This window comes from Dicentrarchus labrax, unplaced genomic scaffold, assembly GCF_905237075.1.
Source record: "Dicentrarchus labrax unplaced genomic scaffold, dlabrax2021, whole genome shotgun sequence".
In the NCBI taxonomy this organism is placed as follows: domain Eukaryota; kingdom Metazoa; phylum Chordata; class Actinopteri; family Moronidae; genus Dicentrarchus; species Dicentrarchus labrax.
In genome coordinates, this window is record NW_026136875.1 from 1722501 (window position 1) to 1735000 (window position 12500).

The window sequence follows — 12500 nt, forward strand, 5'->3', positions numbered from 1 at the left end:
ATCTGCCGTTCCTTAGCCTTGGCGGACTTTGGACGGCCTTGTGTCGTGCGAGGAGAGAGACGGACGCCTTCTGATTTCTGCAATTACCTTCTTGGGCAGAAGAGGGTACTTACGGCCCCGACATGAGAGTGGCTTGACCCGACACCGGCTCTCTTAAAACTCTATGAGGTCTGGGCCAGATGTCCCGAGGCTTTGTAGAACTCTCGTGAGGCCGCCGATGCCTGAGCCTTGTCCCTGCTGCTCTGCGTGCCGCGAGCTCTTGTGGGTCGGGGCTGCCTGCTGCTGGTTGGGGCCTCTCTGGAAACCCTGCGATCCCCCGCCCCCGCTCTGAAATCACTCAACATGAGGCGTGCCCACGCCTTGCCTTTCGTCCGGCTCTCGCCTTCCGCCGTCTCAGAGAGCAGAGAGTGAATTTGTCCCCGCCCTTTCTTCTCAAGCCCAAGAAAAAACTCGATGGAGCTCCTCTCCGTGATGTTTTGAACTCCGACCGGACTAGCGCACCCGTACTTTAGTGTCCAGAGTTACTAAAGCCTTTTTCTTGAGGATTTCATAATATATCCCATTTCCTTGGACTGTACACTCGAGATCCACAATATCAGTCTCCAGATCTCTGATAGATCTGGTGATGTCACGTGTGACATTGAGCGGTGCTGCTGACATAAAAGTTTAATTTGAACCTTTCCATGGTCCCACCACTGCCTCAGACTGACAAACTCGGTTTTTTTATATTTATAAATCATTCCATATATAACGTATAGCCTCATAGATATATTTATATACAGTTAATACAGAGTTAAAATGCCAATAGGCACTTTTGGGTAAAATGTTTCTATGATATAAACTTTACATAAAACCAAAGAATGATCAGTAAAACCAACTGGTAAAATCTACACATTTTAACAACACTGACTCTGTGCTTAAAACATAAAAACGATCAGTCTGGCCAAAGAGATTCTTTTTCTCTACGTGGGACCTGTGTACTGTCTGGCCGTGTGCTCCTTCTCCACCCTCCACCGGCCTGGGAGGAGACCGCTGCCTCAAGGCATGCTGGGATACTGGATGAGGCTCTGCTGGTTACTCTAAATCTCTTTTCAGTACATTAAATCCCCCCCCCCAATAAATAATCCCCGGGCCCGCGTTTAAATATCATTCTTTTTTTAAGAAGTTTCCCTTTGCTTGTTTGAGCTAAATGTTGATAAAACCTTAATTTCAAAGACTCTGGACTAAAAGCACCCCCTCCACAACATGCCTGACCTCCAGAGAGGTTGGAGTAAAACCTCTGGAGAACGCAGCCCACTCCTCCACTGAGGGTGGTGTTATGGCTTAAATCGTTCCCCCCTTCTCTGCTCCGTCTGCCCAGCCTACTCACTGTGGTTTCTTTGTAGAAACGAACATCATATGTTTCCTTTTAGCCGCTTCAAACACTACTGCCCTCTTTTTTCTCTGGCACCTTGACTTCGACGCCCCCTTTAAAACTTCATAATGATGGAGATGTTAAGAATAAGACTAAAACATCATGAAATAATAAGAATAAAATCCCTACTTCACCTCATTAAAAACTGAGTTGTTTTCTCTGACTTTAATAATTCTTTTTGTCTGAATATTTCTTGGTCGTCGCTCTGACTCTGCTCGTGTTTCACGTATACCTGGCTGGTTATAGAAACCCCTGCTATCGGTACTGCTCTAACACTGGCTTCCTCCCTTGGTCTGTTGTAAAGACTTCAGTACATTGGCGTATACACTGAGCAGCAGCCTGCTGAGTGTGAGACGGTCACTGCTGTCGACACACACCTCACTGTCACTGCTGTCGATAGAGCGTTCTGTTCTCTGCGCCTCGGGTTCTTACCGGCCGACGTCCGGTTTTACCCCCACCTCCCGGTCACTAGCCCTTACTGCGCTGTTTAAGAGGAGCGACCCCCACCCACCTCACGGCCCCTCTCTTCAGCCTCAGCTACGTGCCCCCTCACCAGCTCACTGTTGTTTACCGTCTCACCGACTCTCACCTACGCCCACCGCCTCTCTCGCCTTACCTGCTTCACCCGTTTACCACGACTCAATCCTTCTTCACCAACTCACCGTTCTTTTACCTGCCTCACCCAACTCACCCAACCTCACCTCCCTCACCCAACTCACCCAACCTCACCCCCTCTTTCACCCCACCTGGTTCACCTACCTCTTCTGTTCACCTGTTACTTTACCTGCCTCACCCCCTTCACCCGGAACCCCACCCCCCCCACCCACACCTTTCACCCACCTCCTCGACCATTCACCTGCACCTTATCTAAAATACCACCTCACCCCCACCTCACCCACCTTCCTCCACCCCCCCCCTCACACCACCCTTCCCCAGCGGCGTTTCCCTTCTCGGCCTTCGCCCCGGGGCCGCCCCCACGGCCACCGCGGCGGCCGACCGCCGCACCGCCGGAACGGGCCGGCGGTCGGCCGCGGCAGCGGCGGGTACCGCCCGAAACCCCGCAGGAGCAGGCGGCGCGGGCGCGGCAGCCGCCGCCGCCGCGCCCGCGGCAGCCCCGCACCGCGGCTCGGACAGGCCTTAATCAAATGTCCCTCTTCGCCACATCCGAAACATTTAACAGTGGATGATGTTGCAAAGAGGATGTACTCAAAATCATCCACACGGACTCTGAACCGATAATCAAATTCTTCATTTTTGTTGTTGAGCAACATGAAGAGCTGTCTGCGGTGAGACACTACATGTCTCAGGAGGGGAGACTTACAGCCCGACAGCACTTTTCTTATTGGTGACACCACCTTTCCATGTCTGGACAGCTCTTTAATCAGGAAATCATCACTAATGAACGGGGGAACATTTGACAGAGTGATCCTTGTAGCCGGCTGTATCAGCGGTATCACCGGCTCAAACATCCCATTCACTGTAATGCCCGTCTCCACCAACCTGTTCACCTGTTCCACCTTCTCCAGGAACAGAACCACCGCACTGTTCATCCGGGCAGCGGACTTCACAGAGCCGTGCCCGATGATTTCCCCCACGGCCAGTGCTACCTCCTCCACCCTGCACGGAGAGCCGGCTCCGGTTTTAATACCGTGCTTCCGTGTCAGCCTGGAGAAAACGCTGCTGGACGCCATACCGGCGCCTCAGAGCGAGGCTGACAAACAACAAACAAACACTAAACTAACCAACAAACAACCAAACACCAACCAAAACAACACTAAACTAACACAACTACATTCACAAACACAACACAACGAAAATATACCGAAAGAAAGAAATAGAAAGAGAGAAAAACACTCAATTTCATCCAACTCTTCCACTCACACTCACACTCACACTCCACTCAGAGAGAGAGAGAGAGAGAGAGAGAGAGAGAGAGAGACAGAGAGAGAGAGAGAGAGAGAGAGAGAGAGAGAGAGAGAGAGAGAGAGAGAGAGAGAGAGACAGAGAGAGAGAGAGACAGAGAGAGAGAGAGAGAGAGAGAGAGAGAGACAGACAGAGAGAGAGAGACAGAGAGAGAGACAGAGAGAGAGAGAGAGAGAGACAGAGAGAGAGAGACAGAGAGAGAGAGAGAGAGAGAGAGAGAGAGAGAGAGAGAGACAGAGAGACACACAGAGAGAGAGAGAGAGAGAGAGAGACAGAGAGAGAGAGACAGAGAGAGAGAGAGAGAGAGAGACAGACAGAGAGAGAGACACAGAGAGAGAGAGAGACAGAGAGAGAGACAGAGAGAGAGACAGACAGAGAGAGACAGAGAGAGAGAGAGAGAGAGAGAGACAGACAGAGAGACAGACAGAGAGAGGAGAGACACAGAGAGACAAACAGACAGAGAGAGAGAGACAGACAGATGAGAGAGAGAACAGTTACAGATAGAGGTTAGTTAATCACAGACAGTCAGTGAGTGTGTGTGTGTCCAACTCTTCCTCACAGGTTAGTTAATGACAGTTTACAGTTTAACGTCACATTGGACACAAACAGTTAATAAAGAGTCACTATTCTTATTTTATGGTGCTTAATTGTAGAAGACATTTACAGAATTTACATTTACCACCAGTCAAATTAAAGGGACTGTTGTCACCCAAAAGGGGGCGGGGCTTAACACAAGGTCAAAGTACACGGATGTTTAAAAATCATTTTTAAAAGTTATTAAAAATTGATGATAACTGAGTGAAAAGATCAATAAAGCTCATCTTTAAGAATCCGCAGTGATATCTGTGTCGCTTCCTGAGTCGTCGATGTTTTTTTTTGAAGATACGACAGAAACTTTTACGAGCGGCGAGCAGAGGCGGAGGCGGCGAACGGGCCGTAAAGGTTAATAATTTTAAACACACACACACACACACACACACACAGCGGCGTACAGTCGACGAGGTGTCGTGGTTCTCAGGGCTTTATGGCATCAATGTGTGTGAATGTGACCATAAACGCCGCGGGTAAACACGAGGGCGCCGTCGGTGACGAGCTGATGAATAAAGTCTTTTTAAGAATATGTTTGGCGAAGAGGCGAAGCGGTGGGAAAAACAACACGCCGTCTCTTCTTCTGCTCACCAAAACCGAACGCCAGCTTCACTTCCCGGTTCACGGAGAAATGTTTGTGACCACGAGAGTTTTATTAATAAAAGTTTCTGTGTTTAATATTAACTCAGTTTTATAAAAATACTTGTTACATCTCAATCTTTAATTATTCCTCCGAACTAAAACGAGTTGTTTGAGCCGTAAACTCTTCAATGCTGATGTTAACGTTCACATCTGGATCAATATAAGTTCAAATGTCTCTGCCTGTTTAAAATGAACCCTGTAGTGCTAAACTGCTAGATTATATATATTGAACTTGCATTTAATGAGGGATAATTTCAGATATAAAGTCGGGTTTTACTAAACACTAACTAAATACCAATTAAACACTAATTAAACACCAATTAAACATGAATTAAACATGAATTAAACATTAATTAAACACTAACTAAACAGTAATTAAACACCAATTAAACACCAATTAAACATGAATTAAACATTAATTAAACATTAATTAAACATTAATTAAACACTAACTAAACAGTAATTAAACACCAATTAAACATGAATTAAACATGAATTAAACATGAATTAAACATTAATTAAACAATCTCTGAGTTGTTCTATTAATGTTCTCAGTTTTGTTCTCCGTGAGTTTGATTCCCACGTTGCTGAAGAGCTGCAGGGATTTCAACCAGCAACCGTCCAGGTGAAGCGTCCGTCCTCTCGTCCTCTCGTCCTCAGTTTCCCTCCTGAAGAGGAATTATCTGCGTCTTTATGGATTTATGGGAGATTTATTGTTTTACACTGATGAGTATTTAGTTTAGTTTGCTGCAGTAAAATCACATAAAAGCCACAATAATTCTCATCACACGAGTATTTGTGTTTTCAAGTGTTTGATTGATGTTATATTGATCTTATATTGATGTTATATTGATGTTATTATTGAGAGCAGCTCCTGGTTTAAACAACAATAACAAACTTTATATACATTCACATTTATTCAATATTAAATCAACCTTTTCATTACTATTTTTATTTGACTTCAAATAAAGGTTAACTCTCTTTATTACAACCTTTTCACTGTTAATTAAATATTTCAGTTGTTCTGTTTTCTTTCTATTTGTGTTTATTTTATATATTAAAGCAACAAAACGGTTTTTCACAATCAAATTTCAAATTAAAGCTTGACACAGTTTAATGAATCAGGAGGAGATTAAAAGTTAAACAATAATATTAATTGTTAACAGATTAATTAGATCAGAAAATTCATGTTTTTGTGATTTTATTTAATTATTACTTTTATATTTGTCCAAAATGTGATTATTAAATTCAGATCAATTCCAACTTTATTATTTGTAAATCTCATAAATCAAATAAATGAAGTGAAACACACTGAAACAACTGCATGTTAAAGGTTAAAGGTTAATTTATGAATTAGATTAATGGATCTAATGAGTCTGACCTTTGACCTTCTTGTGGCTGAATGTGATTTGAAGATAAAAACAGAGAATCTGAAATTAATTAATTTATATATCGTAGAAAGTTACAGTGGAAATTAAAGTAATTGACCCATATTATAAAATAAAGTTGATTGTGGCGCCCCCTGTGGACAAAACCGCCTCGTTTCATTGAATTCAAGGGGAATCCGACCCGGTGGCGTTAAGAATAATTACTATTATTTATTTAAATAAATAAAAATATTATTGTAGATCATAAAGAGGAATCAGTGACAATCATATTTATCCATTTAAATTAAATATTTATTTATTTATCCACCAAGGTAAATGTTTACTTTCTCGTGGTTCATTAAACATTTAAACAAACAAACAACAACAACACTGACACTTTTATTAATAATAAAAAATAATAATGAACAAAATAAAATACACAACATGAACCCTGAGGAAGAAATGACAAAACATTTAAGAAAAATTAAATGTTCAAATGTTTTATTTTTATAATAATAAATACATAATAAATGACAAATGACCTCATTCTCTGATTAATTGATTAAATATTATAATCTGAAAACACTGACTGTTGATATTTAACATAAAACTCATCATATTTATTATTTAATTTACAGCAGCAGGTCAAACTGATCTTTATATTTAACATCCAACAGTGTTACCACAATAAAACCAACTAATACAGCTGCTGTCAAATGTTACAAAATAATATGAATTATATTTAATTAAAGTGCCCGTAAAGACGAGTTTTTACAACAATTACAATAAAATGTAAGAGACAGTAATCAGAGATATTAATAATAATACTGTAATTAAACTGCTCCAGGCGTCGCTCAGCTTTAGAGTTTCTCCTAAAGACAAAAGAGAAACAATAAAGAAGGACGGAGGAGACGAGATAAGGAGTGTGTGTGAACTGGGCGTCCATCTTGTTTCTGTTTCCCCCTGTCACCTGTCCTCAGGTAAACATTAACCCGCTAACGGCCATAAAACTCCACTTTATGGAAAGTTTGATGATGGCGGCGGGTCGTAAACGCCGAAGCCTTTTATGGCCTCGCTGGTTGTTTCTGCTCACCTTGACACAGTGTGGGTGTGTGTGTGTGTGTGTGTGTGTGTGTGTGTGTGTGTGTGTGTGTGTGTGTGTGTGTGGGGGGGGGACAAAGCTTAACTTATACGTTTCTAGCTACAGTTTTTAATCATTTTAATTTTTAATCATTTTAATACCAAATTTAATTAACAATAGCCAATATATCATTAAAACATCTAAAAATGGCCGACGTTTGAATAAATTGAATTTGAATGGTTTCAACACAAAGCGTCTAATGTTGTGTTTTACATTTCTTTTTTTTGCTTCGTCCAATATTTTGGCACCTCAGGGCCACCGTACAGGTCGTCGACCTTACTGAGCGCTGCTTCACTGTGTTGTATAATGTTTGTATTAAGTGTCTGTTTCTTTCTGACTGTGAAAAACTAAAATAAATCTAAAATAAATCAGTTTTTCTTTTGTCTGAATGTTTGTTTACATTTTATTTTATACTGATTGACCTAAAGAACATTTATTTACACCAAATAAGCATCATATACTACTAATAAAGTTCATTGCAGGTCATTATGTCGTATTAATAACATATATTGTAATGTAATAACACAATAAAACTGCTTCAGTGCTTCTGTACGGTCAATAAAGGAGTGTAACGAGTGTTTGTGTCAATAAAGTTTCTATTTGGGGAAATTTCTTTCTCACAAATAAATAAATACATTTTTGATTTTATTTAGATTTTAAAGTTTCTTTTCTTTTGTGTCGGACACAGAAGTGTATTGATCTAAATGTCCTGTAGTGATATATTCGCTATATGTTGTCCCATTTTTACTGTTTATAATATTATAAAGACAAACAAACAACTGAATCTATGAGGCTTTATTGTCCAACATAATTCAGACTTTATAAACTTTCCTAAACAAATAAATCTTTTCAGAAGGTTCAATATGTGTAAGTTTATGTTTATTCTGTTTTAAAACAACAAACATAAAGTGAGTGTCCTGATGTTAACTGCTGCTGCCACCTTGTGTTCAACATCTGAACAACAAGTTACTATTATTAATATTATTATAAAACAACTGGATAATAATAACAGATATAAAGTGAGAACTACAATGTCTGAACATAATAATAATAATAATAATAATAATAATAATAATCAGCAACTATTTTAATCATCAAATGTTTTCATTAAACAAATGTATAAAAGAGTATATAAAGCATTATTATTATTTTTATTATTATTATTATTATTGTTGTCATAGTAACATTTTATTGACCAAACTGATTAATTGAGAAAGTATTTGCCAATTAATCTTTTTTTTAAATAATATTTTTATTGAGATTTTCAAATATCAGAATCAGAAATACTTTATTGATCCTCAGAGAGAAACAGTTGTTCCACTCACACGTTAAAGAATATTACTTATAAACAATATCTAACTATATATAATATATAGAATATAAATAATTGTATAGGTATAAACATATAGTAAAAAGTAAAATAAAAATAGAAATATAATACGAGCCGTAGAGATATAATAAAATAATGAGAGCTTATATACAAAGTAAATATAAATCTAAACATATGTGTAAACATATTTTACAGTATTGCTGACAGAAATTAAATAAATAGTGATGAGTTTTAAGATTGTGAGTTACAAAGAATAACATAATAATCCAGTGAATTGTACGTTGACCCGGGTATTAATACTTAATAGACTTATTGCACATTAACCAGTTTAATGACTAATGACGCTCTGAGGGAGGAGTTTACAGTTTAATCAACTTTATTATAGTTTACACATATTATACATTACATAGACTGAGACAGTGCATAAAGTGCATCCAGCAAACATTTATAAAGTGCTTTACACAGGAATGTCAACCTCCAGCAGACAACAGCAAACAGGATGGCAATAACAGCCACTGCATATTAATAATATAATTACATAAAATAGACTAGAAAAGGTTTAGTTCACTTTACAATTAAATACCCGTTGCCAACATTTTGTGTCACATGTTAGTTAATTAATCATTAATAAACATAAATGTCCAATTCAATATGTTTAATATAGATTAGTAATAAATAATAATAAAATGTAGGTCACAACAATTAATCTAAAATGACTTTAAAGTTAATAGATGATAGTTTCCAGCAGTATCCACACACACGGATACAACAGAACATTTAAGGAGGGAATTCATTTGTGTGACTTTTAAATAATTCCTGATGAATTGTGATTAAAATAAAATAATCAATAACTAAACACAACAGTAAAAACTGTAAGAAAATAACACCTTTATAAAATGAGTGTGCAGACCTCCATAACAACGTGCTGAACGTCCACCGATAGTCTGAGACGATTAATCAGAAAATAATTATGTAATATTTTTTATGTAAAATATCAATAAAGTTTATTTTTAAAAAAAGAAGATAAAAACACACAATCATTCCTAAAATAAATAAATAATAAAAGAAGTAAATCTGCTGTTTGGCTCCGCCCCCTGAACTACGCGCTGCCTGTCCTCTGTTACGTCCGCAGTCAGGCTGTAAATAGTGACGGTCGAGCAGCATCCACTCATTCACCGTTGACTAACCGACAGTAAGAAAATGTCTGGCCGCGGAAAAGGAGGCAAAGGACTCGGTAAAGGAGGCGCCAAGCGTCACCGTAAAGTTCTCCGTGATAACATCCAGGGAATCACCAAACCCGCCATCCGCCGTCTGGCTCGCCGTGGCGGTGTGAAGCGTATCTCCGGTCTGATCTACGAGGAGACCCGCGGTGTGCTCAAGGTGTTCCTGGAGAACGTGATCCGTGATGCCGTCACCTACACCGAGCACGCCAAGAGGAAGACCGTCACCGCCATGGACGTGGTGTACGCTCTGAAGAGGCAGGGCCGCACCCTGTACGGCTTCGGGGGTTAAAGCTCATCCAGACCCGCTGATAACGAACCAAAGGCTCTTTTAAGAGCCACACACTCTATCTGCAGAGCTCACAGTCCTCAATGTGCCTTCATGTTTAATATAAATTCATAAAATATATTTAACCGGGTCACTGTAGTGTGTTAGTGGACTGAATAATGAAAGGTTGTACATTTTCAGCTGATTATAACAATGTGGTCTGAATTAGACCTGTTGGTGTTTCTGTGCAGGTTGAAAATGTAAACATTGTTTTCAGGCATTTTTATATTTTGTACATATACAGTAATGCTTCTGCACTATATCTTCTCCTTTTATATAAACTTTATTACATTTTCATTCATTACACACAAGTATTTGATATTGAGCAAAACAGTAATGATGTATATTAATAAATGTTGCTGCAATAATCCAACCATAAATAATCCAGTTTGCATAAAGTATAATGAAAATAAATCTTTTGTTTTATATAATTATCTGTGAGGTAAAATGAGTTTCAATGCCCAGTTGTTGCTCTGAGACATTATATATAAATAATATATAAACATCTAGTAATTTGCTTAGAATCTGATGCACACCATTGAACTGCACATTTCATAAAGTGTATATATATTTCATTTATAGTTTTATATTTTCTATTATATTGTGACACTATTGTATGAACACTATACTCTTTATATCAACTTTATTAAATTATACACATATATTACACCTTATATAAACATTTTAGTGAACATTTATAAAGTGTATACAGTCAGAGAGTCTGAGGGAGTTAAATGTCTATAAAGTTCTGAATTATAAATCCACATTGTTCAATAGCAGCAGTGACATTAGTCCAGGGTTTTCCTCCTCCAGAGTTCAGTGATTATTTGTTTAGTTACAGTCTTACTGTCTATAATATGGACCTGGACCTTTAAACCAAAGTAAAGCAGTCACAGAAATATGAGTGAAAGTGAATTTGCTCTGGTTGTTTTCTTTGTGATGTGATCTCAGAGCAGTGTGATGGATCATATTTCACTTTAAAATGAGACAAAGCTCCACCCCTTAAAGACATCATCTGAGACCAACCAGGAAACAGGTTGTTCCTGTTCAGTTCTCACTGAGGAGAGACACACAGACAGACAGACAGACGGTAAGATTTACCTTCATTACAAAGCTGTGACTTTAACTGAGGGAGGACAGTTACAGGACGGAGGACTGAAGTTCTCTGAAGTTCTTCAACCTGCTGCTGAATGTAAAAACTCTCAAAGACTCAAAGTGAAAGTAACTGAGGCAACTTTTTACAGCAGGGCGGGAACCATAACTGACTTCCTGTTTAACGTGCTGTCTGCTGTTTCCAGCTGCACTCAGAGACAAAATGGCTTCCAGATTAGAGGAGGATTTCTGCTGTCCGGTCTGTCATGAGGTCTTTAGAGATCCTGTTGTTCTGTCATGCAGCCACAGCTTCTGTAAAGACTGTCTGAAGAGCTGGTGGAAGGAGAAAATAACACGTGAGTGTCCAGTTTGTAAAAGAAGATCTTCGAGGAGTGAACCACCTTTAAACCTGACTTTAAAGAACCTGTGTGAGAGTTTCTTACAGGAGAGAGATCAGAGATCTTCAGAGGCTCTCTGCAGTCTGCACTCTGAGAAACTCAAACTCTTCTGTCTGGACCATCAGCAGCCAGTGTGTCTCGTCTGCAGAGATTCAAAGAAACACACCAACCACAGATTCAGACCCATCGATGAAGCTGCACAGGATCACAAAGAGGAGCTCCAGAAATCTCTGGAGCCTTTAAAGGAGAAGTTAAAGGTTTGTGAAGAAGTTAAAGTGAAGTTTGATCTAACAGCAGAACACATGAAGGTCCAGGCCCGACGCACAGAGAGGCTGATTAAGGAGCAGTTTAAGAAGCTTCACCAGTTTCTAGAAGAGGAAGAGGAGGCCAGGCTGGCTGCACTGAGGGAGGAAGAGGAGCAGAAGAGTCAGATGATGAAGGAGAAGATGGAGGCCCTGAGCAGAGAGATAGCAGCTCTTTCAGACACAGTCAGAGCCACAGAGGAGGAGCTGAGAGCTGAAGACGTCTCATTCCTGAACAACTACAAGGCCGCAGTGGAAAGAGTCCAGCAGCGCCCCCTGCTGGAGGATCCACAGCTGCCCTCAGGAGCTCTGATAGACGAGGCCAAACACCTGGGCAACCTGACCTTCAACATCTGGAACAAGATGAAGGACATGGTCTCCTACACTCCTGTGATTCTGGATCCAAACACTGCTGGTCCATATCTCATCCTGTCTGAAGATCTGACCACTGTGAGACGAGGAGAGAGACAGCAGCTTCCTGATAATCCAGAGAGGATTGATTATTCCTGCTCTGTTTTGGGCTCTGAGGGCTTTAACTCAGGGACTCACAGCTGGGATGTCGAGGTTGGAGACAGTATATTCTGGAGACTGGGTGTGTTAGCAGAGTCTGTCCAGAGGAAGGGAAACATACGGTCTGGATTATGGAGAATATTGTTCTCCGAAGGTAAATACTATGCACGGTCACCATCAGCTCCATCCACTGGTCTTGTAGTTCAGAAGAAGGTCCAGAGGATCAGAGTGAATCTGGACTGGAA

General features: G+C 39.9%; 2 protein-coding genes across 2 annotated transcripts in view; both read left to right on the top strand.

The window, feature by feature from the left end:
- Nucleotides 1-9562: 9562 nt before the first annotated feature.
- On the top strand, nucleotides 9563-10387 carry LOC127360345 (histone H4). Its single transcript, XM_051394735.1, has one exon. The coding sequence runs from the start codon at nucleotides 9606-9608 to the stop codon at nucleotides 9915-9917; it is 312 nt and encodes a 103-aa protein (XP_051250695.1). The 5' UTR covers nucleotides 9563-9605; the 3' UTR covers nucleotides 9918-10387.
- A 631-nt stretch (nucleotides 10388-11018) lies between these two features.
- Nucleotides 11019-12500, top strand: part of LOC127360333 (nuclear factor 7, ovary-like) — a 2918-nt gene continuing 1436 nt past the window's right edge. Inside the window, exons 1-2 of the mRNA XM_051394723.1 lie at nucleotides 11019-11043; nucleotides 11252-12500. The exon at nucleotides 11252-12500 is cut by the window's right edge and continues 1436 nt beyond it. Of these exons, the coding sequence (XP_051250683.1) occupies nucleotides 11269-12500 (1232 nt within the window). The 5' untranslated portion in view covers nucleotides 11019-11043; nucleotides 11252-11268. The remainder of the gene's footprint in view (nucleotides 11044-11251) is intronic.